This window comes from Cynocephalus volans, chromosome 14 (genome assembly GCF_027409185.1).
Source record: "Cynocephalus volans isolate mCynVol1 chromosome 14, mCynVol1.pri, whole genome shotgun sequence".
In the NCBI taxonomy this organism is placed as follows: Eukaryota; Metazoa; Chordata; class Mammalia; order Dermoptera; family Cynocephalidae; genus Cynocephalus; species Cynocephalus volans.
Window position 1 is genome coordinate 25,478,808 of NC_084473.1, and position 24,584 is coordinate 25,503,391.

Here is a 24,584-nt window from a genome sequence, read left to right on the forward strand (position 1 = left end):
CTCTGTCTTCACCCTCTCCCCATGGTGGGGAGCTCCCTACTACCTGACCCAGTGCATTGGTTGGACAGCTCTGGCTGTCTGCCTGCTGTCTGCTGTCATCCAGCAATGCAGCCTGGTCCTCGTCCTGCCTCTAGGCATGTGCCTCTCTTTCCTCTTCCTGTGCAAGGGACTGTGCCTTAATCCCTCATTTTAGTACCTCCAGTGACTAGCACAGTGTCTGCCTGGTACAGAGTATTTGCTCAGTACATGTTTAATGAGAATGAGAAGGATAAATGGAAGGATGGCTGGATGTGATGGATGAAAGGACGGGTTGATGAATGGGTGAATGAGTATTTTCTCTGATTTTCTTCTTCACGCTTTCATCCTCTTGTCACATGGCAAGATTTAAAGTCCATTTCCCCCTGGCAACTATAAGGTGCTGGGCTGGCCGGTTAGCTCAGTTGGTTAGAGCACTGCCTTGTAACATCAAGGTCAAGGGTCCAGATCCCCGTACCAGTCAGCTACAAGCAAATTATAAGGGGGTGCCTACTAGAGTTCTCTGCAACCCATATGAGAACAGTAGAACCTTCCTCACCTCTCCTGCACAGACTACTCTATTTCTATTGATATGACCAGTATTAGCTCACCTGTTCTTCCATCTGTAGTCTCCTGCCACTGTTGAGTCATACTGAGCCCTCAGTGAGCTAATCCCTCCATGCCTTTTGGGACACTTTGCAATTAGTTCAGCCACAACCCCCTCCAGCTTAAATAAGAGCAACTGATCTTTGAAACCAAGACACGGCTTTACATTTCTTATATTTAGCCACCATTCCATATGTTCAAATCCTGAGTTCTGCTTGTTGCCCACAGAGGACGGGGGCCACTTTGATTGACCACCTCACAGTGATAATGCTCGCGTGGCAGGTGCCCCTCACTTGCAGAATGAAAGCTCCATGAGGGTAGGCACCTCGCTCTCCCCAGCATCTTTTTCAGTTCCTGACACACAATAGATACTTAGTAAACATTTGTTGAATGAATGAATGAACATCCATCTCACTTAATTCTCACAGCTGCCCTTTGAGGTAAATACTATCCTTTCACATATGAGTACATTGGACTCGGAGAGGTTATGTAACCTGCCTAGGGTCACACAGCAGATGACTGACCTGGGGACCTGAGATCAAGCTTGCTTAACTCCTACACCAAACTGCCTCACAGCTTCTATGAGACAAGTTTGCCCTCAAGGCTACAAACGGCCAGTTGGAGAACATTATCAGGCTTTAGCTTCTATAATGAGTAACTGTCCCCCAGCATGGTGTAGGGGGGAGATTTAAAGAAAGGGACAGGAAGCTTTGATGGGGCTGGTGACCGAAGGGGTGAAGAGGAGGGTGGGGTGTTCTTGGCTGACAACAGTAGGGAGGGCTGAGGGACCCTGAGGACAATATGAGAGAACAGGACGGGGATCAAAGGCCAGCTCAAGACCTCTTAGGTCTTTGAAAATCAATCTAGAGCAGGTCAAGGGTGCAGGTCCCCCTTTCAAACCCCAAAGAGAGGGTAGCCCAAAGGCAGGGCAGTCTCCCAGACCCTCCAGACCCTGCTTCTCCCACCCTACCCCACTTACTTGTTGCTGAAGACTTTGCTGTAGTTGAAAATCTGAATCTCGAGCATCTCATTTCTGTCAATGCTGCTGGCCACTGGCCACCGGAACGTCTGGAGAAAGAAGGACAACAGTGGCCTTGGGTGGAAGTAACAGGTTGGGGCCATGGGGGAAGGGAGGGGATCTCTGGTAGGGGGCCTCCAATAGCCAGGGTGGCCCTTCATGTGGGCCCAGTGCTCCCCAGGGATAAAGCTTCACGCCTGGACAACCTCGTAGAGTGGCTATTGTTGCTCACATATCTTTCAAAGAAGGTGCTCAGAGAGGTTTGGTGACCTGCCCAAGGTCATACGGTAAGTGGAAGAACCTGGACCTAACCAGGACTTCCGACTCCCAACACAGTGCCCTGTCCACTGCCTCCCAGCTGCCCCGCTCTGGGGTGGGCTTGTGAGTTGATGGTGCCACCAGGGTGGTCATTGGGCCCCAGAGCAACAGCAAAGATTGTGGGGGTGAGCCTGGCTTTTGGTGTGTGCTGAACGCAGCAGTGAGCTTCCAGCTCTTTCCCATCAGAATCACTCTGATCAGTTCGGGCACTGCCCACAGGGGGAGGTCCTGGGCTCTCCCATTCAGGTAAAACCACCCTTTACTCTGGTAATGTCAGGGACAGGTTTCATCTGTTTAGTGTTATTAGGGTCACGCCCACAGCTTGTCCCCAACTCACTGTTTCTAGATTCACTGTAAGAGATTCACTTCCATCTTGGCATCTTCCCTAAATTAATAATAATGGTGAATAGGGACTTGAGTGGGATTTTTTCCAATACCCCAGAAGTGGCAACAAGAGCCCAAAATAGAGGTTAAAAGGTGCTGAGAGCCCCATTCTCTAAAGAGAGCTTCTGACAGGCAGAGCCAGGCACTGCCCTAGGGCTTCCTCAAAGGCCCTGCTACCCCAACCGTCATCCAGCCCGCCTCCTTCCTGGGATGTAAAAGAAGTCCAGAGAAAGGAAAGGTGGAAAGAATTATGTCCTAGGTGCAGTGTTTTTGTGGCCCTTCCCTGGGGAAAGAGCTCATAGAGATTAGGCACCTGCAAGAAGGGCAGCTTAGCCTGCAGGTTCCCAGGGGCATCTGCACTGGTCAGGTTGGTCTGTCCCCTGAGCCTCTTGGGAGACCCACCGAGCACTGCAGGACAAGGAGACTGGCCTGCCACTGCTGGCTGTGGAAAGTCTGTGGTTTACCTTCTGTGGGCCAAGTGGGGTCAAGCCACCCTGATGACACTCCGTCCAAGGGCTGCTTGCCAGGGGAGGGGGCCTCCGCTCAGGCTATACCCCCAGTGTCAGGAGCTGGGCTGGGGAGGGATTCATATATGTGGGAGGCCACTCCAGTCTCCCACAGAAGCCACACACATGGTGTCCTGTGAGAAATACTATGAATGTTTGTAGGCCTGCCACATGGAGGGCAAGCCATGGCAGAGACCAAGAATCAAAATACATCCCTCAACATCCAGCTGGAGTAGGGGAGGAGGATACAGGGGGCCTGAGCAGGGGTCCCCACGCCACTCCATGTCTTGAGTCACAAGCATGAGAGAAAAAGAGAAGTCGGGTGTGAACACCTGCCAGACTGGAGTTGCAAATCCTTCTGGACAGATTCTGAAAAACTGAAAATAGCAAGAGAGCTCTGGGGTCTGTTCAGGATGCTGTTGAGAGACAGTATCGGGGAGATTTTAGTGACAGGCAGTGACTTTTTATTTTTAAGTTTTATTTTTATACCCACCAAATTCAGACTGTTCAACAGACCAGTAATAACTCATAACAGCAATGGAAATAATAGTTGCCATTTACAGAGAACTTTTTATTATACAGGGGTCTGAAGGCTTTATGTGCATTAATTCATTTAGTGTTTACAACAGCCCAAGAGGCTGACAATGTCTTCTCTGTTTCATAGACAGAGGAATCAGGGCTCAGAGAAGTAGTGAGATTCAGAGGACTCTGCTAGTGGCTGGGCAGGTGCTGGGGAGGAGGCTTCTGAAAACCCACCTGCCAGTTTGCTGTTTCCAAAGCTGTGCCTCCTTCTACCAGACTGGGGACTCGGAGGGCTGGGGGCACACGGGGCCAGGCTGGCAGGTCACAGCCCAGTGAGGGCAGGGCCTGTCTCAGGAAAACGACCTGTGTGTCACCTCCCTTCAGGACTGGTCAAGTCCCAGGGAGGCGCCTGACCTGGGCATGTGAAGGAGGAAGTGGCAGAGGTGGGAAAGGGCCCGGGGTTAGGGCAGGCAGGGGTGCTGAGCAGGGCTGGGGAGGGCTTTGGAGGCAAAGTGGGAGCTCAGGAGAGGGAGGCGGCCTGCCCGGGCTGCAGGCCTCTCATTAAGTGGCTTCTGCTCCTGCTGTCTGGATCCCTCCTGCAGCTCTGCAGGCCTGTGGTTCTCTTAATGAAGTTGCTTTTATGGGGCTGCAGTGAAATAAAGCAGCTCAGGAAGGTCCAACTCATCAGCCCCATTGCTGAGGGGGAGTGGGCAGGGGGGTCCACCAAGATCTCAGTTTTCTTGGGATGAGGGGAAGGGGTGTTTGATCCACCTGAGGGTCTGTGGGTGGGTTTTGGCGCTGGAAGGAGAGAAGGGGTAGGAGGAAAAGGAGCTGAGCAGGGAAGCAGCAGCATGGAGTAGAGGGCTTTGCACAGGGGCTTGATGAGTGGACACAGCGCGGGGCAGGGGGGCCTCTAGAGGAAGAGGGAGGGACTGAGGCAAAGGGAGCCGGTGCGGGCAGCTGGGCCTCTGCCCGCTCACTGTTGGGGGTGGAGGCCTGGAGAGCCCGATGGCAGGTGAGGACCCAGGGGAAGCACATCTGGGCACATGGCTGGGGCGCTCAGGGAATCCCCCCAGGAAGGGCCATGACGGGAAATGCTGCCAGGGCCGGGTCTGAGGCTTTCACAGCAAGAGAGCACCGACCGACAAAGTCGTCCCCGGGTCACAGGAGCTGCTGTCCCTCCGCCTGCCTCCCCCTCTGACGCAGTCCTCCTCCTCCCCACTTCCCTACCTGCCCACTGCCACCCACGCTACCCTTCCCCTCACGTTTCTATTTCCTTCTCTCCTGTCTTATTCCTCTGCTTTCTCCTCCTCGCCATCTCCATTTTATCTTAGATGTTCCTCCGTCTCTGTCTCTGTGTTTGTCTCTCTTTCTGTCTCTGCCTGTCTGTCTCTCTGTCTGTCTGACTGTCTCTGTCTCTCTCAATGGTTCTCAATCCTGGCTGCACATTAGAATTTTCCAGAAGCTTTTAAACACTCCAAGGCCTAGGCCTTGAGGCTGACTAAACCAGAACCTCTGGGTGGGGTCCGGGCATCCGTGTGGGCCTTGCAAAGTGTAACTGGCCTCTAGGCTGGGGAAAGAGACTTGAGGCCTGGGAGTTGGGGCTACCCCCATTGGACGTCCTCAGAAGCAGAGGCTTTGATAAAGCAACTTTTTGGTTCTATTTTCACTTCTCCTTTATTAAAAGTTTTCAGTGGCTCCTCCATTGCTTCCTGAGATAGGTATGGGTTCCCCCCAGCATACGAAGCCCCCCTTGCCATGGTCCATGCAGCGTGTCCAGCCCATCTCCCACTGCCACCTCCTTCCTTCCACTGTCTCTCTCAGAGCAGTTCAGAGCATGAGCAGAGCTGGCAGGCCCAGGTTTCTGTCTCATTCACTGAGGTCTCCCTGCACCCAGCACATAGTAGGCACTCAGCAAACAGGCCTGAAACATCTGCCTTGCTGTAATGCTGCTCCTTACAAGTGGTGTGCACTTGGGCGGCTAACTCACCTCTCTAACGTGAGGGTGATGGTAACAGTACCTGTATCTTAGGGTAATTGTGAGGCTGGCCAAGCACTTGGCACAGAACCTGGCACAGAGTAAGTGCTCAGTCAACATAGTGGCTTATTATAATGATTGTTGTTGTGTTGTTAGTTCCAGGAGCCAGAGCAAGGTCTTCTTGGAGATGGACACTGCAGGACTGCAGGAGGCTTCTAGGGACAGAGGTACTTCTCCAGCCTGGGTAACACCAGCATGATGCTCTTCCTGCGGCTACAACAGCTGAGAATAGTGTCTTCTATTTCTGGGGGTGCCCTGGAAATCTGCTGCTTAGAGACTGGGCCAAGGAAACCCAAGATTCCATCTAAGATCCCACTCCATCTCAGCCCCAAACATGCCCAGGACATGTGACTGGCACTGCCAGAGAACTCAGGTAGCAGCTAACCAAACACTGCCACTTAAGATGTCATAAGCCAGCAAGCCCCTTTCAAGGGCAAACATTTGCTGAGCACCTTCTGCATACCAGGCTCTGTGCATGGTGCTGCTTGGAATGTGTGGATGCAGGGGTGTTTCTCATTCCTAGGGATATTCCTGGATAGTTCTGGAGACAGACAAAGGTCTGAAATAGCAACCTGTAATAGGACTGCTGACAGAAGTAAGGCAGTAGGCATTGCAGGTAGGGGGAGAGAAAGAGGACCTCTGTTGGGAGGGAGTGTCAGGAGCCAAGGGAGTGTTAAGCCCAGGAATGACACAGTTCTCTAGCTCTAGGCTTAGCCCAGAACTGGCTGTGGCTGGCCAGGGCACAGAGTTCTGCCCCAGCAATCCAAGACTCCACAGGTAGATTTCCTTGGAGAATGACATGGATTATGCCCAGCTTGACCAATGACTGGGCTGGAACCATCCTAAGACAGTGTCCTTAAAGGGATGGGCCTCTACATTTTGGGGGGATTGAGATGAGCTGCAAAGCTTTAGGATGTAATGGAAAGGGATTGTCTTGGGAGCTAAAAGACTTGGGTTCAAGTTCCAGGTCCACTTGTCCTCTAGCTGGTGGTCTTGGGCAGCTCACTTCACCCCTCTCAACTTATTTCTTTAACTGTGAAACAAGAGGATTCAACTAGGTGATCTCTAAGGTCCCTGTAAGTGATCTTGTCTGTGCCTTGCCTTGCCTGCTTCTTATCTTGCCAGGCCAGAGCTAAGGGCATCTGCATACCACCAGCCCCACTGAGCCCTCCAGGCTGGGCTCAGGCCTGGGGTGACAGGAGCCAGTCCTAGTGAATGTCCATTCTGTTGTTCATTCGTTCACTTGGCAATATTATCCCAGCCCGTGCTGAGTGCTGGGCCAGTGATGAACAAGACAGTCTCATTCCTGCCCCATGGGACTCATAACCCACAAATAGACGTGGGCAGATGAGGTAAGCCCAGCCCACCCACCCCCTGTCTGATGGCCTTTCCCTCCTCTGGGCCCAGAAGGCCCGTGGTCCATCTTTGTTTATACTTGGTCTGACTCCCCACCAGACTGAACCCCTTGAGGGTAGGACTGAGTCTTTTCTACTTTGCAAGTGGCCATAGACTCTGGAATTGGATAAACTTGGATTCAAATACTGGCATGGCTCCTTATCAGCTGGGGTGAAGCCAATGCAGTGAGTTATAGTGAGTGTAATGCTCCTGGAAAGCTCTCAGCTCATCTTGCTGCACACCAAGTGCTCAGTAAATAGTAGCGGTTATTATTATTATTCCTACAATTATTATTGTTATTCTGGCCTCTCCTGTGGGATCTGGTCCACATAAGGCCTGTGTTAGAGCCAGACAAATCTGACTCAAGGTGGACTCAGGGTGGCCATTCCTGCCCCCAAAGACACAAAGGCTGGGCCTCTCTCTCTCAGCTTCTCCCGAGTTGTAGGTTAAATGTAGGATCTCGGGTTCCAGCCTCTGGGAAAGGAGACACCGTGTCCAGGCTCTGTTTCCACCCGTTGTAGTAGGGAGCATTGTCTTTCTTCCAGGCCACCTCATCCCTGCTCAGGTTCCTAAATACAGTCTGCAGCAGCGCCTGTCACACTCCCTGTCACCCTCATCTGAGCAGAGAAGGCAACCCTTCCTTGCCTGGAATCCCTTACCTGAGTAGAGAAAAGACAGACATTTGCTTTCTTGCCTCTCATTGATTTCATTAGGCTTGTGACAGTCCTTGCAGGCAGGTAGAGCAAGGAGTACATGCCCATTTTACAGAAGAGGAATTTGAGGCCCAGAGAGGTTGCCTCGACAAGGACTACCAGGTCCTCGTTGACCTACCCAGGTCTCAGGACTACAAGGCCAATGTGCTTTGTGTCTCGTTAAGCTGGTTCCTGAGGCCCTGGCAGAGTAAGAGGGAGAGAAGAGACTTTCTGAGAAGCTAAGAGGCAGCAGGAGGATTTGCAAGGATTTCTTCAGGCTTGTTCTGGAACCACTGACAGGCTGGTTCTTTCAGGGTGCAGCCAGGGAAGTCTAGGGTTTGCCCATCCTGGTCTGGGGACAGAGGTTAAAGCCTGGTACAGACCCATGCTCTCTTTGGAAATGTGTTGTCCCAGGCACCTGGTCCCTAGCCTGCTTTGTGGTATGTGCACTGCTGACCAGTGGCGGCCAGGCTGTGGGCACTTCTCAGAGGGAGAAATGGAGGCAGGGGACTCGGTGAGACCCCAACAAGGGCCTTGTAGGGGTGGTTGGAGTCAGACCCTGGAGCAGCCTTCTGGAGCTACATCCAGAGAGGGCTTAGAATCCTGGCTTGGCCACTTACAGCTCTGTCTCCGTGTGAAGGACACTTGCTCTCTGAGCCTGAGTTTTGTCATCTGTGGATTACTGTGGAGACTGGATGGAAGAACTGCTCAGGAAGCAGCATGAAGCTGTTGCAGGAGGTTGCCGTCAGGATCTACAATCTACCAACAAGGGCTCCCCAAGTGGGAAGTTTGGGATGGCGTGAGTGTGGCAAGGCATTTAGCATCCTTGCCCCTGACCTACTAAATGCCAGTGGGTTTCCTGCTGTGACAACCAGAAACCCCATCCCCCCAGTGGGTGGCAGCCCTTTCCCCAGGTGAAAACCTTTCTCCCTATCTCGTGATCTGCTCTCTGATCCTAACCACATGCTTCTGCTCATAACTCCCTGGCTTCTGCTCCTTCTGGGTCTTTCCACCCTGACTCAGAGGCTGCCCCATTGTAAGTTCCTGTACGGCTCATCACATGCTGTTGGGCCCTCTTCCTCCCTTTAGGGGGTCTCTAGCCTGGGCCTGGCACACCTCCGGTGCTTGGAATGTGGTCCCACATGCTGGGGCAGCAGACTGTCCAACTGACCTATTCTGGGCAGCGTTGGGAAGGGGAAGGACACAGTGATTAAACTCAAGTGTCATGTGTATCTGTGGCTCAGGTGTCCTGGGGTGTAGTGCATGGAAAGGGGCAGCAGTGCCCTTGCGAGGGGCATCAGGTTGCTCTTGGGCTGGAGCCTGGGCTGACATGTCCCCTGGGAGTCTTGGCAGGAGGGAGTTGGATGCTATTCCTGGATGATTGGGGGCAGAGGCCCAAAGAGGCAGGACTGTGAGAAACTGGGCCAGGCTGAGGAGAAGGGGAGGGGAAGGGAGCGGGCAGGTCCTGTGATGGGGCAAGCCCAAGGCCTCTGTGGCCACTGGCTTCGTGAGCAGCAGTGGTGCCATGATCACAATAATCCCTCATTTTGTTCATCATTGTGCAGACTTCACATCCATTGCCAGCTCCATTTGACAAATGTGGTAACTGAGGCTGGAAGTTGCACAGCCAGGAGGGAGAGAAGGCAAGAATGGAATGCTCCTCAGCTCCAGTGATTTGCTTTAAGTGAGGAATTCGGCTGTCCTGGGGAGCAGAAGGGGCATCCCAGGGAGCAGAGGGAGCGTACCAGGGAAGCAGCGGCAACTGTGTCCCTGGAGTGGCTGGAGGAGGCCACAGCTGTGAGGCTGTGATGGTCAACAGATGCTCCTGAGCTCAAATGAGAAGGCCGAGGCCTTGCGCCCCGTGCCTCCAGCTCTGGGCAGGACACAGCTACACTGTGTGGCTTGATTTCAGGGTGAGGGGGAGACAGCTGGTTCCTGGTGGTTCCTCAGCCTGGCAGCTGTTTTTTCAAATGCTGGTGGCCAGCTCCAAGGGGAACAGGCCACCACGAGGCCCTTTCCAGCCCAAACAGGGCCAGATGAGAAAAGCAAAGCCCAGGACAGGAGGGGTAAGCTCTACTGGGGGTCACAGTGGAGCTTCTGGTTTGTGCCCAGATGATGTCTTAGGACTGCTGGTCAACCTTGGAGAAGCTACAGCAACAAGAGGGAACTATGGATTCCAGGAAGTAACAAATAGACAGAAGAAGGTAAGAAACCTGAGGAGACCCAGGGCTGTTTGAGGTGATGCATGTGTGGAAGGATGGAGGCTGCCCGGCTGGGCCAGAGGGTGAGGGAAGGGCAGGGAGAGAGTAGGTGGAGGAAAGCTTTGTAAGGTCCACTCTTACTGCTCCCTGGCATTCCCTCGGGGCCCTGTTGCCTGCTCCTTGACTGATAAACTTGTGACAACAGCCCTGCTGGGGTGGGGATTGATAAAAGACCAACAGCTCACATCCTCCCTCACGGAACCCCCAGAGCCAATTTGTTAAAAATTGAGACTGTTTTCTGCTAACCATGTTTTCCCTTAAAGGTTTAGAGAAGAAAGCAACTTTGGAGGAGGAATGACTCTTTCTGTGGGGACTGGGACTCCCACACTGGTGACCATGCCTGCACTTCCCTTCATTCAGCGCCAGACACAGGGGCTTGTACCAGGGGAACGTGACCAGAGCAAAGCGAAGAGACACTTGAAGAGCACATCTCCTATAAAAGAAAGACAGACCCGGAACGGGATTTAGCAACTGGAGCAGGATCAGTAGAACAAATGGGCTATCAAGAAATATATTAGCAATATCAAACAAGGATAAAAAATAATAAAAAAGGAACAAATTAGTAAAATGGAAGATCAATTTGGAGAACTCCCTCAGAAAACAGCAGGAAAGGATTAATAGACAAATAATATGAACGCTCAAAGATGTGGCAGCTGGTGGTAGAAGAACCGATGCCTGATGATAGAAGTTGCAGAGGAGAGAATGATATACAAACCAAATGAAAGCAATATTTAAAAAAAAAATGAAGATAGAATTTTCTATAATAAATGAAGCATAAAGATTGTAGAGTTTTAAAGGCATCAGAAAATAGCTTAAAGCAGAAATGATAAGGAAAACCTACAACTAGATGCATTATAATCAAATTTAAGAATATCAAAGACAAAATAATTATACATTTTTTTTCCAGAGAGAAAGAGAAATCACCCACAAAGGTACAAGAATCAGACTTCTCAACATCAACATGAAATTTTTTGAGGTTGTGAAGAAAAGAAATTTGAACCTAGAAATTTATATCTAGTGAAATTCTCACTCAAACTTGAAGAAATAAGAAAAAAATATTCTTGGATTTGCAAAGCTTTAGCAGGCATGCTATGCAAAGATCCGAATTAAAAATGCTTTTGGAGGAAGTACTCAAACAAGGAGACAAATCGAAGAGGTGCTTCGAGAGATATGAGAAGTGAAGGTGATCAAAGATCTTGGTAAAGGCTATTGTCTTAAAAAAGGAAAAAAAAGTCTAGCACAAACAAAAGAGAAAGAGACTGCACATACTTAAGAGCCCTAGAATTAAAATCCTAATCCAGACAGTATCAGCATGAGGGGTGGGTTGGAGTGGAGAAATCAAAGACGCATGAGAGTATTCATGTACTTATTTTAGGGGGAAACTATAATTACTGATTTGTGTGAGCTATCAATAGGGATACAAAACTTGCTCTAGGAACGAAATAAAATGTATAATTTTTCAACTAACAGAAGAAAACCTGATCTATCCAATGGAAAACTGAAAAGGAGAAAAAGAGAAACAAACAAAAAGTACAGTAAATGGAAAGTACAAAATAAGTTGGTGATAAAAACAAACCTAAAGGTAATAGCAATTATAAGAAATGGAAATGGGTTAAATTCATCAATTAACAGACAGAGATTCTCATATTGGGTAAGAAAACAAGATCTAATAATACATATGCTAAGAAGATATACTTAAATTAAAAAACACAGAAATATTGAAAGGAAAAAGATAGAAGAAGATATAGCAAAAATAAAAGTATTAAAAAAGATATACCAGGCAATATCAACTGAGATAGCAATCTTAATATCTGACAAAACAGAAATTAATGCAAAAAACATCATAAGGAGGGATATTATATACAGGTAAAAGGAAAAATTGGACAAGAAGGTAAAGCGATTATAAACATATAGGCAACAAATAATACAGTTTTGGCAGCACATAATATAAAATTGGAATGATACAGAGATACAGAGACCAGCATGGCCTCTGCACAAGGATGACACACAAATTTGTGAAGCGTTCCATATTTTTCAGATATTTAAGATGAACAAGTCTAGAGATCTAATGTACGATGTGAGGACTAAAGTTAATAAAATTGCATTGTGTTAGGGATTTTTGTTACGTAAGTAGATTTTAGGTGCTGCTGTCACACAAAAAGGGAACTATCTAAGAGGGTAGGTGTGTTAATCTGCTTCACTATATTAACCATTGTACAACCTATTTGTATCTACATGTATTTATGTATCTGTATGTCCCATAGCATCATGTTGTAAACCTCAAATATACACAACAAACATTATTTTAAAAAACTAAATGAATAAATGAACAGGGGGAAAAAACCCAAAAGACAAAATACATCAAGTGACAGAACTGCGGGAAGAAATATATAAGTCAACAATTGCAGTTGTAGATTTTATTACAATCATTTCTGAAACTGACAGATCAAGTAGAGAAAAATATGCAGAAAAACTGAAGAATTGAATAATATAATTAATAAGCTTTAGCTTATATAAGTTTGAGCTTATATTGAGCTGTATATAGAACTCTACAGTGAACACATTCCTGTTAAGCAGAGGGAGCATTTATGCCCATGAATTAGGCTATAACAGAAGCTTCAGTAAATTCCAAAGGATCAATATTACAAAGACTAGGTTCTTTGATCATAATACAATAAAACTAGAAATAAATAAAGTCAGGAGAGCTAAAAAGTTATATATATTTGGAAACTAACACATTACTGTATAACTCTCGGATTTAAAAAAGTCATCAAGGAATATAAGAAATGTTTAAAACTGAATAATAGTGAAAACACTACATAGAAAATTTTGTAGGACACAGTTAAAGCTGTAGAGCAAAATTTACAGCTTTAAATACATTTATTAAGAAACATGAAATGTGACCAGGAACAGACTTAGCACTCGACTCAAGAAATTAGGAAAAAAGCCACAGAGCAAAATAAAAGAAACATGAGAGAAGAGAAATAATTAAGAAAAAGGCAGAAATAAATGAAGTGGAGATGCCAATGTTGATGCCAGCAACAAGGAGATTACTAAACCCAAAGGCTGGTTCTTCACAAAAAATTAGTAAGATAAATAGATCTTTAGCAAGAGGAACCAAGGAAAATAGAGAAGATACAAATAAATGAAATATGGAATTAAAAAAGGGGGAGGGAATAACTATAGGCACAATAAAATTTAAAAATAATTTCAAAATATTATGATCAAATGTGTACTAATAAATTTGAAAACCTAGATGGAATGTAAACATCCCTAGAAAAATAGAAAAATCCGAAGGTGGTACAAGAAGACACAGAGAAATTGAAAAGGGAGTCAAAGAACTCCCCTCTCAAAAAAGTCCAGACTTAGATGATTTTACATTTGAGTCTCTCAAAATGTCAAGGAAGAGTAATTCCTGTCTTATGCATGTTGTTCCATAAAATATTAGATCAGAAAATTTTAAGAACATAGCTGCGAAAATCCTAAATAAAAATATTTGCCAGTTGAATCTAACAATATATTAAACATTAATACTTTATAAAATATAATAAAGGAGCAAAATTGTGATTGTTTCAATAGATACAGAAAAAGTTTTTGATAAGGTTCAACATTTTATAATAAAAATTCTTAGTAAATTAGTAAGACAAGGTTAGATAGTAAAATCCTACTATAACAATTTTATTTGATGACAAAATTTTAGATGCATTTATTCCCTTTAATATTGGGATCGTGGAAAGGATGCTTGCAGTCACCATTATCGTTAAACATAGAACTAGATCCTTAAATGAGATTCATAATTAATGTAACTTACCTACACACATAATTTCAAAAAGTCAACACAAACCAGAGAATCAAAGATCTGCTATGAAGCAAACCAAATTGTGATATGATTTTGAGCAACTGATGGAGTATAAGAAGGGGATTTCACTTTCCCTTGGTGATAGGAACATTCTCCTTTGAGGGGCCTTAACCTCATGAAAAAGGTAAGATAATTCCAGAAGACTACTTGAATTTTCAATTAAAGATATTCTGAGTCATAAAAAGTCAATATGATACCTTACTGTATTGAAAAAGGAAATAGATTATAATAAAACATTATTTTGATGTAAAAAAAAAATAGAACTAGAGATCATGGTCAATGCTCTATGGAAACATAGAGAAGTAAGGGGGGTAAGTATTAGAAAGGAAGAGACGAAACACTTCTTTTTGTAGATAATATTCTTTTATATATAAGAAAAACAGAATCAATAGACAAACTATTGAAACCAGCAAGAGAGTTCAGCAATGTTGTCAGATAATAGAGGTATTTACAAAGGAAATAAAGGCATTTCTCTATGCCAGCAAAAATCAACTAAAAAATGTAATAAACGTAAGATACTGCTCACAGTAACACCAAAACCATGAAGTATCTAGGAAATAATTAAGAATACATAAGATTTCTATGTAGAAAACCTAAAAACTTTGGTAAAGCATGGTAAATAATTTGAACAGATGATTTAATATCATAAAAAACCAACATCTTCTTAAGTTAATTTTTTGGTTCAATGTAATCTCAATCAAAATCCCAGTTGGGTTTTGGAAGAACCTGGCAAACTTACTTTGAAATGTATCTGGAAGAATAAAGGTCCACGTATTGGTCAACTTAAAAAGATTAAGAAGAGGAAACTTGTCTCACCAGATATTAAGACAGATGGAAGAGCCATATGAATTAAAGCAGTGTGGTTTCAAGATCCAATGAGGGACGCCATGGATCAAGTCAATACATGACAGACTGGAAGAAGGTATTCTCACCTAAAACCTGGAGTTGCTATCTGGAATATACAAAGAACTCTTGCAAATCAATAAGAAAAGGACAGCTACCTCAATAGGAAAAAAGGGCAGGGGATATGGATAGGCAATTTGTAAAAGAGGAAAATTTAAAAGGCTACAGGCATATCAAGAGATGCTCAAACTCGTTAGTAGTCAGAGAAATGTAAATTAAAACAACAACGAGGTACCACTGTTGGACTGGTGAAAATCAGATAGCTGGGAAACACCGGGTAGAGATGAGGATGCGGGCACAGGAATCCTCGTGCACTGCTGGTGAAGTACAGGCTATGGCAGTTCTGGGTAGAATTAAGTGTATGCACACCCAGTGAGCCAGTGACCCAGATCCTGGTGTATATCCCAGTGAAATGTTCACACAGGCCCCAAGGAGCAATGCATGAGAATATTTCTTGGTTGGGGGGAGTTGGAGGTGTGTGGGCAGGTGAGATGTGTAGGGGGACCAACTCCTCTGGGTTTGTCCAGGACTTTCCCAGTTTTAGCACTGAAAGTCTGCTTCCCAGGAAACCCCTCAGTCCCAGGCAAACCAGGATACATGTTGGATGTATTTCATGGAGTACTATATGACACGGATGGAACCTAAAAACCCTGCACAGTAGAAAAAAGTATGACACAAAATGAAATATACTCATATAACACATTGCCATTTAAGTAAACAAACATCGTATGCTCACAACAGTACAAAGTTTGCAACAATACATAAGAAACCAAAAGATACACATTAAACACATTGGAATGGTTGTATACGCCAGAGTGGAGATAGAAGAGAATACATACAGAGATACATACACAAAAACAAGAGTGGGGCCTTGTAGGGACCAATGAAACAATGTACCATAAACTGAGGCAAATGACTTATTTATATGCTCAAAAGAAGCTTTCCAGAACAGCACTGTGCGTGCGTGCGTGCGTGCGTGCGTGCGTGTGTGTGTGTGTGTGTGTGTGTGTGTGTGTGTGTGTCCCAGTGTCTCCATCACAGGAAGCTTCTGGTGGTTGAGGTGGGAGCGGTACCCCAGTGGCTCTTACAAAGGGTGAGGTGTGTGTGAGACCCGCATTGTCTGAGGCCCAGGTGGAGTTGGCCTGGGTCTTCCAAGGGCTCCCGGAAAAACCAGAGAGGGACCTCCCCGCTCTAGCCCTTTTGGGCCTCAGCTGGTGGCTCACGTGCTGTGGGCCCTTTCTGCAGAGGGAACAAGCAGGCCTGGGCAAGGCAGCGGGCTGTGCAGTTGGCCTGGCCTGCCGCTCTGTGACATTCGTGCTGCACGGGCCTCTCCTGAGGGGATCTGGTGGAGGGAGAGGGGAGGCTCCTCCACACACTCCCACCACCACTTCCTCCAGGAAGCAAACGAGAGGTGAGGAGCTGTGTGTATGCCCACCACCCGGGATTTGGGGCCAGTGTGTGCCCCAAAGGGCAGGGAGGGGTGCTTGTCCCCCTCTGGGCTCAGGGCTGGAGGAGGGGCGTAAATAGAGGCGTCCTGGACATCCTACCTCATTGAAGGCAGCCACGTCCTCACAGTTCTCCAGGACCCGGGAGTGGAAGGATTGCCCTGTGTGGGGAGGGAGGAAACTCTAGTCAGACCTGTCTAGACAACAGGCTTGGGGGCAGATGTCCTCAACCTGGTCGTCATCATAACAGCATTGGATCCACATTTCCCATGAATCACGGAAGCTCGCAGCTCGTGCAGCCCTCTCCAGGATAAGGTAAGTCCCCTATCATTTCTTATCTGACCCTCTCAGCAGCCCCATGAGGTAGGCAGGTCAAAGGCCATTAGCTCCATTTTACAAATGGGGATCTGAAAGCACAGGGCGTCCCAGGCTGGACAGAGCAGATGTGGGCCCAGAGCCCAAGGCTCTCTTCTCCACCACACTGCTTCCCCTGGGGCTCCCTCAGCCTCCTCTGCCGCCTCCCCAGCTCCCCGGGCTGTCCTGAGCCTTGCTGCCCTGACCAGAAGCCTGGTCCAGATGACAAATCCTCTATTGATGGGGGTCTGTGGAACCCAGTCGCCTCCTGTGACTGGGTCTGCAGCCACCCCAGGTGCTCTTGCCCAAACCAGGCCCAGGACAATCAGTCAAATCCCAGATCATCATCCCCCATGTGTGGTCCAAGGGCCTTCCCCTTCCACCGCTCTCATTGTTTTGGGGTCAGCCTTGGCAGAGGTTGAGGGGATGGGGTGGTGATGTGTAGAAGACACCAGCTAATTCAGTGCAGTCTGAGTAACATTCCCTGGAGTCCGTGATGTGCCAGGCCACATTGTGGGGACTCAGATAGAGGGATGGACAAAATGCAGAGGGCCCCACCCTCAGGGAGATGACAGTCTGGTAGGGGAGGCCGGGGAACCAGAACAGGTCACCAGTCCAATACCATGCAATACAGACCCCAAGATACAGTTTTGCACAAGATACAGAAATGGCACAGAGAAGGGAGGACAGATACTGTTTTGGGGGTGGGGTGGAGCTACATGGGAAGGGGTTGTAATTTCTGTGAGGAAGAACCCAGAGACAGGATAGGTTAAAAATAATCTATTGCTTAGGATTAATTTCTAATCCACTATTATCAATTCCACACACACACACACACACACACACACACACACACACACACACACACACACACACACAAAGTTGTATGTATAATAGGATCCTGTTAAAAAAAACCACCAAACCCCCAATTACAAGCATGTATTTTGTATGTGAATAGACAAAGATCTCAAACCATTAAAAGTGAGAAGGAATGAGAAAATATTGAAAGCAGCCTATTTTGACTTTTTACCATATACAGTGAGTTTGAATTTTTCTCAATGACTGTGCTTTACTTTTATAATTGAAAGAAAAATGCTTTTAAATCCTCACCAACCTAAATCGGCAGTCTATTTCGTTGAAAGGCTATCTCTAGGTTGAACTCAGTCCCATCTGGGGCTTAGTTTGGGTTGGGCAGGACTGGGGGCCCAGGAGAGGACTTGGCAAGGGGGAGCATGCTGTGCTTTCCTCCCCACAGAAAACCTGGAGGCCGGCTCGACCAGTGCCAGGCCAAGGAGGGATTAGAGGCAGACCCCTTAGACCCTCCCCTGCGAAGGGGCTGCAAAGCAGGCTTGTTCCCTCCAGGAACCCACCTGGCTGCTCTGGCCTCGGTTGCCTCATCTGTTTAGTAAGAGATCTCCGGGGCCTGCATGGTTTTCATGACCCAGGAGCTAGTCCTACTTCGGCACAGAGCTACCCCCTGACAAGGAGGGCAGGGGTTTGAGGGTCTAGGAAGGGTGTGTGTGTGCGCATGTGTGTGGTGTTTGCGGGTGGAGGCATGTGGGGAGGGGCTGCATCCAAGATAATGAGGAAGAAGCTATAAAGCAGAAGCTATATACACAGAAAACAGATGAGAAGTAGATGAGATGGGAAAGAAAGAATCTTTAGCACTAGCTGGGGACAAAACAAAACAAAAAATCCAAAAGAAAAATCTCAGCAACAAACCCCAAGTCAGCCAGGCAGGAGAAGAAAACATGAGAGGTAGTGCCTGAGCTCTGAGCTTCTTTTATTTTTTCCCATGGGTAACACACAATATAAATTGAGAATCAGGTGAACATATTTGTGCATTGGGCTTCCCCGAGGACCTGCCGCTCTGAATAATCAAAGGCCTTTTCATCCTAGGAGATCTTAATGAGCCTTGGATATGGCTGTTCTCAGGGGTCTCCTGGAATGAAAGATTGAGCAGCCCAGCCAGGTGGAAGGTAGGGAGGGGCCCTCCAAGGTGGTGTCAGGCTGGATGTGCACAAAGCACGAAGCTCACACCCTCTGCTGTTTGCTATCTCCCCTGTTCTTGTTAGGCCGGAGGTAAAATACAGTGAAATCAGCTATTGCAGAATTTATACATCAGGGCTCCGTTTCAAAAGGCACTAAAACCTCATTGGCTTAGGCCCTGGGGATTTTGACGTGGTGAGTATTTTCAGACAAGATGAGCTAAAATTTACCTCTAGACAATAAAAAAAAAAAAAAAAAAAAGTTTGCTGGAACAAATCAATCATGCGGTGGGAAGTCCAGCTTATTAAGACTACAGAGTGTCCTTCAGCATCTCTGAAGAGCCACTTTTTGGGAGGGTACATATGAACAGTGGCAGGCATCATTTGGGCGGTCCTTTTCTATTCATGGGAACAGAGCCAGGGGACCCCCATCACCCATTCCAAGTTATCAGTGGGGATTACTAATCCCATCTCTTGTTTCAAGTTCATTTCCACTTAACATCTACTCCATTCAACACTGGTCTCGTTGACATTTGAGCTTCATTTTAAATGGCTTTCAGACAAAACCATTACAAATCCCAATATGCAATCACCTTTCTTGCCACAGGGAAGATGGAGAATAAAGCTTGAGAGAAAATAGGGGTCGAAGGAGAAGGGGATCAGATGGGGAAAACTGAACAGCGTCCTCCTTTCTTCTGAGGCAGCTGCTCACAGGATAGCTGAGATGTTTGGTGTGAAATAAACTCCTTCCTGAGCCCATAAATGGAGTATGAATTGCAGAGTCTGTGCTCACAGTGTGATAAGTGCCATGACATTGGACATAGTCATTCCCAACCGGAGGGACTCATGAGTCCAAAGTGTAGTAGATAGAAGTAACTTTTATGTCATTTACCTTTAAAAATCTCCATGCCACAGCTACCCTCCTAAATAAAGGTGAGCCCAGTGCTCCTTTCATTTCCTATGATGCAATTTAAGGGTACAAAACATTTCACCTGCACAAAATAGCTCCCTCTTCCAGTCAGGTTTCCCCGCTAGAGTCAGACCTTTGAGAAAAGGCTGCAGGTAGGGACTGGGCCACTAGCCGGTGCGCATTCATTCATGTCCACAGGCAACAGGAGGGTCTTTCTGCTGGAATGTGTCAGCTCTGCCATTTGGCCCTAGTGGAGGGGAGTTGTGCAAAGATCATTTGAATCTAGATGCTGCCTTTAAGAGCTTATTGCCAGCCAGAAGGGAGATATGTCAGACATGGAAAAGACCATCATATAAGGCAGAATTCGGTCTCTGACATGCAAATAGTATAAATAAAGAGAGAACACAGGAAAAGGAGAAAGGACTCTCAACCCAGCAGGTGAAGGTAGGTGTCGTAGAGGCATGGGTCTTTGTGCTGGAAGATCACATGGAATCTGGATATGCAGAGAGGCTGGGGAGTAGGGAGACAGGAGGGAAGTCCAGGCAGAAAGAACAGCGTGAGCGAATGTTGAGAGTATAGAGCAGAGAATGAGCCTGAAGGAACTGGACACAGGACAGACAAGTCCTGATCGGGAAGGGAAAAGGGAAAAAGGTCTGCTCTCAGGGGGTGGCCTGGGAAGGGACACCTGAAGGACAGAGTGCACAGGGTGGGATGGTGGTCATCTAAAGGGGAAGGAGCAGGTCCTGAGGATAAATTTCAAGGACATCATGGTTTTGACAGGACCCAGCCCTTTGACCCATGTCCTAGCAGTGCCTGCCATTACTGATGTCCCTGTGTGGGCTGAGAAATAGGGCAAAATGCTTGCTTGTGACTCAGATCTGTCACTGTTAGTTCCCTGCTTATTTAAAATTGGCAAAGCCCGTTGCGTGCATTGCCTGGGATGGACTGTAGAGAGCTCCAGAAGGGCCCTGTCCCCTCCCGCGATGCCGTGCATGTCCCTCTTTCCCCCACAGTGACTCTCTGGATGCTGGCGCTGCTATATTGTCACTCTCCCCAGTTCAGACCAGCCCATTCCTTTTGAAGGCCAGCCACTCCCGCGGAACACCGGGAAGCAGGGCCCAGGCATTCCTGGTGCAGGGAAAAGAGCCAGGCCTAGTCAGGTGAGGGGCCTGTGCTGCCGCTCCTGGGCTGGGGGCCTTGTAGCTGGCTGTCCCACCCCTTGGGCCCTCAGAGTCAGCATCTGTGATCTGGGGGTAATTATCCTGAACCAGCCTATATCCCGGGACCATTGCATGGATCAGCAAGGGACTGATCCATTTCCATTTTTGAGAAAGCTGGAGTAAAGCAACAAGTCCTGTATAAGCACAGGCACAGTATAGAGGTTAAGGCTTTGGGGCCATAGGGCCTGGGTTCAAATCCCGGTTCTACCACCTGCTAGCTGTGTGCTCTTAAAGAAGTTATTTAACTTCTCCTTGCCTTAGTTTACTCATCCATAAAATGGAGGAAATGATAGTGGTTAGAACAGCGTGTAACACATTGTTCATTACTCCATAAGAAATAGCTATTACCATTCTACTGTTTTTCCTTTATACCTTTAAGTTATGTGCTAAATATAAAAATGGCCTCCACTATTATAAATCACATTCGTAGCTTGTTTTTAGTAGTTTATAGTCAAGAACAGTTTTTTTTCATCTTATGGAATATTTTCCAAGTTTTAGGTATATTAGATGTGATTATCTCTTCTTTTTTTAAGTAGGTAAAATTTACATTCACAGATCTTAAGTGTACAATTTAATAAGTTTCTATAAATGCATATATCTGATCACACAGTGAAGATATAGGACATTTCCACTTCCTTTAAATGTTTCCTTATGCCCTTTTCCAGTCAATTTCTACCCTACCCCCCAGCCCCCTCTAGGTAACCACTGTTCTGATTTCTATCACCGAAGATTACTTTTGCCTGTTTTAAACTTCATTTAAATGGCATCCTATATAGCCTGTACTTTTTTGTGTCTGGCTTCTTTAGGTCAATGTAATGTTCTTGTGATTCATCCATGTTGTTGAATATATCAGTAATTCATTCATTTTTATTGTTTGATTAGTATTTCTTTGCATAAACATTTCACAACTTGTTAATCCGTTTTGCTGTTGATAGACTTTTGGGTTTCTCACAGTGCTAGGATATTATGAGTAAAGCTGCTGTGACCATTCTTTTAAAAGTCTTTTCGTGGACATATTATTTCATTTTTCTTGGGGAAATATCTAAGTGAAGAATTGCTAGGTCATAGGCTAGGTGTCTGTTTAATTTTATAAGAAATTGCCAAATAGTTTTCCAAACTGGTCGTACCATTTCACAATTCCGTCAGCAATGTAAAAAAGGTTTCAATTGTTCCACATCCTTATTAACATTTGGTTATTGTCAGACTTTTACATTTTAGCCATTTTAGTGCATGCAAAATAGTATCTTATTATAGTTTTGATTTTCATTTCTCTAATGACTACTGATGTTGATTACATTTTTGTATGCTTATTGGCTATTTGTATATTTTATTGTGTGAAATGTCTGTTCAAGTCTTTTACCTATTTTAAAATTTTGATTATCATTTTATTATTAATTTGTAGGGGTTCTTCATATATTCTGGCTACAAGTTCTTTGTCAGATAAATGTGAATATTTCCATCTTGTGTAGGGTATGCCTTCTCATATTCTTAAATGTGTTTTTGATGATAGGAGTTTTTAACTTAAAAAATCCAATTTATTAATTTTTTGGTGAAATTTATTTAAGTATAGTATTTTTTATGTTTTCTTTAAGAAATCTTTGCCTTAGCCTGAAATATAACAAGGGTATTCTATATTTTCTTCTAGAAATTTATAGCTTTTTATGTTTAGTTCTGTAATCCATCTTGAATTAATTTTTGTGGGTGGTATGAGGGAGGAGTTTGAAGTTCATTTTTCCCCTATATAGATACCTATTTCTTCTAAATATCTAACCCCTTGATTGAAAATCAACTGATTGTATATGTATTGGGACATTGTATTCTGTTCTATTGGTCTGTATGTTTACTCTTATACCAATGCCATACTGTCTTGATTCCTATAGCTTTATAGTAAGTTTAATAATCAAATAATGTGAACCTCCCAAACTCTCTTCTCCATTTTCAAGGTTGCTTTGGCCATTCTACATCCCTTTCCATGTCTGTGTAAATTTTAAAATAGTTTTCAATTTCCACAAAATGGCTTGTGATTTTTATTGGGATTGTGCTTACTCTGGAGATCAATTTTTGGAGAACTGACGCTTTAACAATTCTGAATCTTCCAGTCTGTAAACAAGATATTTTCTATATATTTGGGTTTCTTTTATTTCTCTCAGCATTCTGTTTTGCTTTGTTCTTAGTGTGGAAGTCTTTCATGTCTTTGGGAATATTTATTCCTAAATATTTTAATTTTATGCTATTGAAAATATAATTGCTTTTTAACTTTTGTTTTCTAATTGGTTTGTTTCTATAGAAATTTATTTATTTATTTATTTTGCATATTAGTCATATATCCTGAGAACATCCTAAATCCACTTATTAATTGTACTAGCTTTTTAATAGTTTCCCTAGGATTTTCTAAATAATCAGTCAGGTTTTCTGGGAATAAAGACAGTTTTACTTCTTCCTTTCTAATCTGTATGATTTTTTTTTCTTGCCTTATTGCACTGTTTAGAACTCCAGTAATCTGAATGTGGACAGCTTTTCCTAGCTTATGATCTTAATGTTTAATGTTTCTGGATTAAGTGTGGTGTTATTTGGATGTTTTTTGTAGTTGTTCTTTATCAGATTGAGAAACTTCCCTCTATTCCTACTTTGCTTAGAGTTCTTATCATGAATGGATGTTGGATTTTGTCAAATACTTTTTCTGCATTTACTAATATAATCATGTGTTTTTCCTCCTTTATTGTGCTAATATGATAACATACTTTGATTTTCTAACTTTAAACTAACCTTTCATTCCTGGGATAAAACTCACTTATGAGGTGTTATCCTTTTCACATAGTGTTATTCAGTTGGCTACTATTTTGTTAGAGATTTTTATGTCTGTGTTCATGGCGATATTGGGCTCTAATTTTCTTTTGAGTAAGGTCTTTGTCAAGTTTTGGTATCATAAAATGAGTTGGGAAGTGTTCTTCCTTCTTTATTTTCTGAAAGAGTTTATGGGAAAAAAAAGAGTTTATGTAACATTGTTATTATTTCTTCCTTAAGTGTTTTCTAGAATACACCAGTGAAACCTTCTAGACCTGAAGTTTTCCTTGTGGGAAGGAAGTTTATTGTTATCATCATCATTACTATTGCAAATCCCATTTCTTTAATAGATATTAGGCTCTTCAGATTCCTCATTTCTTTTTGTATCAGTTTTGGTAAGTTGTTTTTCAAAGGATTTGTCCATTTCACCTGAGTTGTAGAATTTATTGACATAAAGTTATTTGTAATATTCCCTTATTTTCTTTTTAATATAGTGATATTCCTTCTTTCATTCCTGATACTGGTAATTTCTGTTTTGTGTTTTTTTTTTTCTTAATAAGTCTTGCTAGGGTTTATCTATTTTATTAATTTTTTCAAAGAACCAACTTTTACTTTTGTTAATTTTCTCTGTTGTCTGGTTTCTACATCCTTCCTTTTATTCTCCTTGGGTTTAATGGGGGTGGGGGGATTATTTTTATTTATTGAAACATAATTCATAGACCATAAAATTCATCCTTTTAAAGTATACAATTCAGTGGTTTTTAGTATATCCAGAAGGTTTGCAACCATTGCCACTATCAAATTCCAGAATATTTTCATCACTCCAGAAGGAAACCTCATGCCCATTAGCAGTCACTCACCCCTCACTGGCAACCACTAATCTACTTTCCATCTCTGGATTTGCCTATTCTGAACATTTCATATAAATGGTATCATATGACATGTGGTCTTTTGTGTCTGGCTTCTTTAGTTTAGCGTAAGGTTTTCAAGACTTGGTTTAATTTGCTCTTCTTTTGGTAGCATCTTAAGGTGGAAACCTAGATCACAGATTTTGCATTTTTCTTTTTTTCTGCCAAACATATTAAAACAATAAATGTTGATGCGCTGTCTTTTTATTATCATTTAGTTAGAGATGTTTTCTGATTCCTCTTTTGTTTTATTCTTTGACCATAGATTATTAAGAAGGGTATTGCTTAATTTCCAAATTTTGGGGGCTTTTTAGGATATCTTATTGTTATTAATTTTTAATTGAATTCCATTGTGGTCAGAGAACATACTCTGCAGGATGTATGAAATGTATTGAAATGTATTAAATGTATTGAAATGTATTGAAACTGGTTTAATTGTCCAGCATATGGTTTATCTT

General features: G+C 44.7%; 1 protein-coding gene and 1 non-coding gene across 6 annotated transcripts in view; one reads left to right on the forward strand and one right to left on the reverse strand.

The window, feature by feature from the left end:
• Nucleotides 1-24,584, reverse strand: part of OTOF (otoferlin) — a 97,965-nt gene that overhangs the window by 64,812 nt on the left and 8,569 nt on the right. For all 5 annotated transcript variants that reach the window (XM_063077902.1, XM_063077899.1, XM_063077900.1 and 2 more), the window contains exons 2-3: nucleotides 16,065-16,123; nucleotides 1,601-1,689 (exon numbers count right to left, since the gene is read on the reverse strand). In XM_063077902.1, coding sequence (XP_062933972.1) covers nucleotides 1,601-1,689; nucleotides 16,065-16,123 — 148 coding nt within the window. The remainder of the gene's footprint in view (nucleotides 1-1,600; nucleotides 1,690-16,064; nucleotides 16,124-24,584) is intronic.
• Nucleotides 11,685-11,790, forward strand: LOC134363521 (U6 spliceosomal RNA). The gene has a single exon (XR_010021752.1). It is a non-coding gene; the product is annotated as a U6 spliceosomal RNA (small nuclear RNA).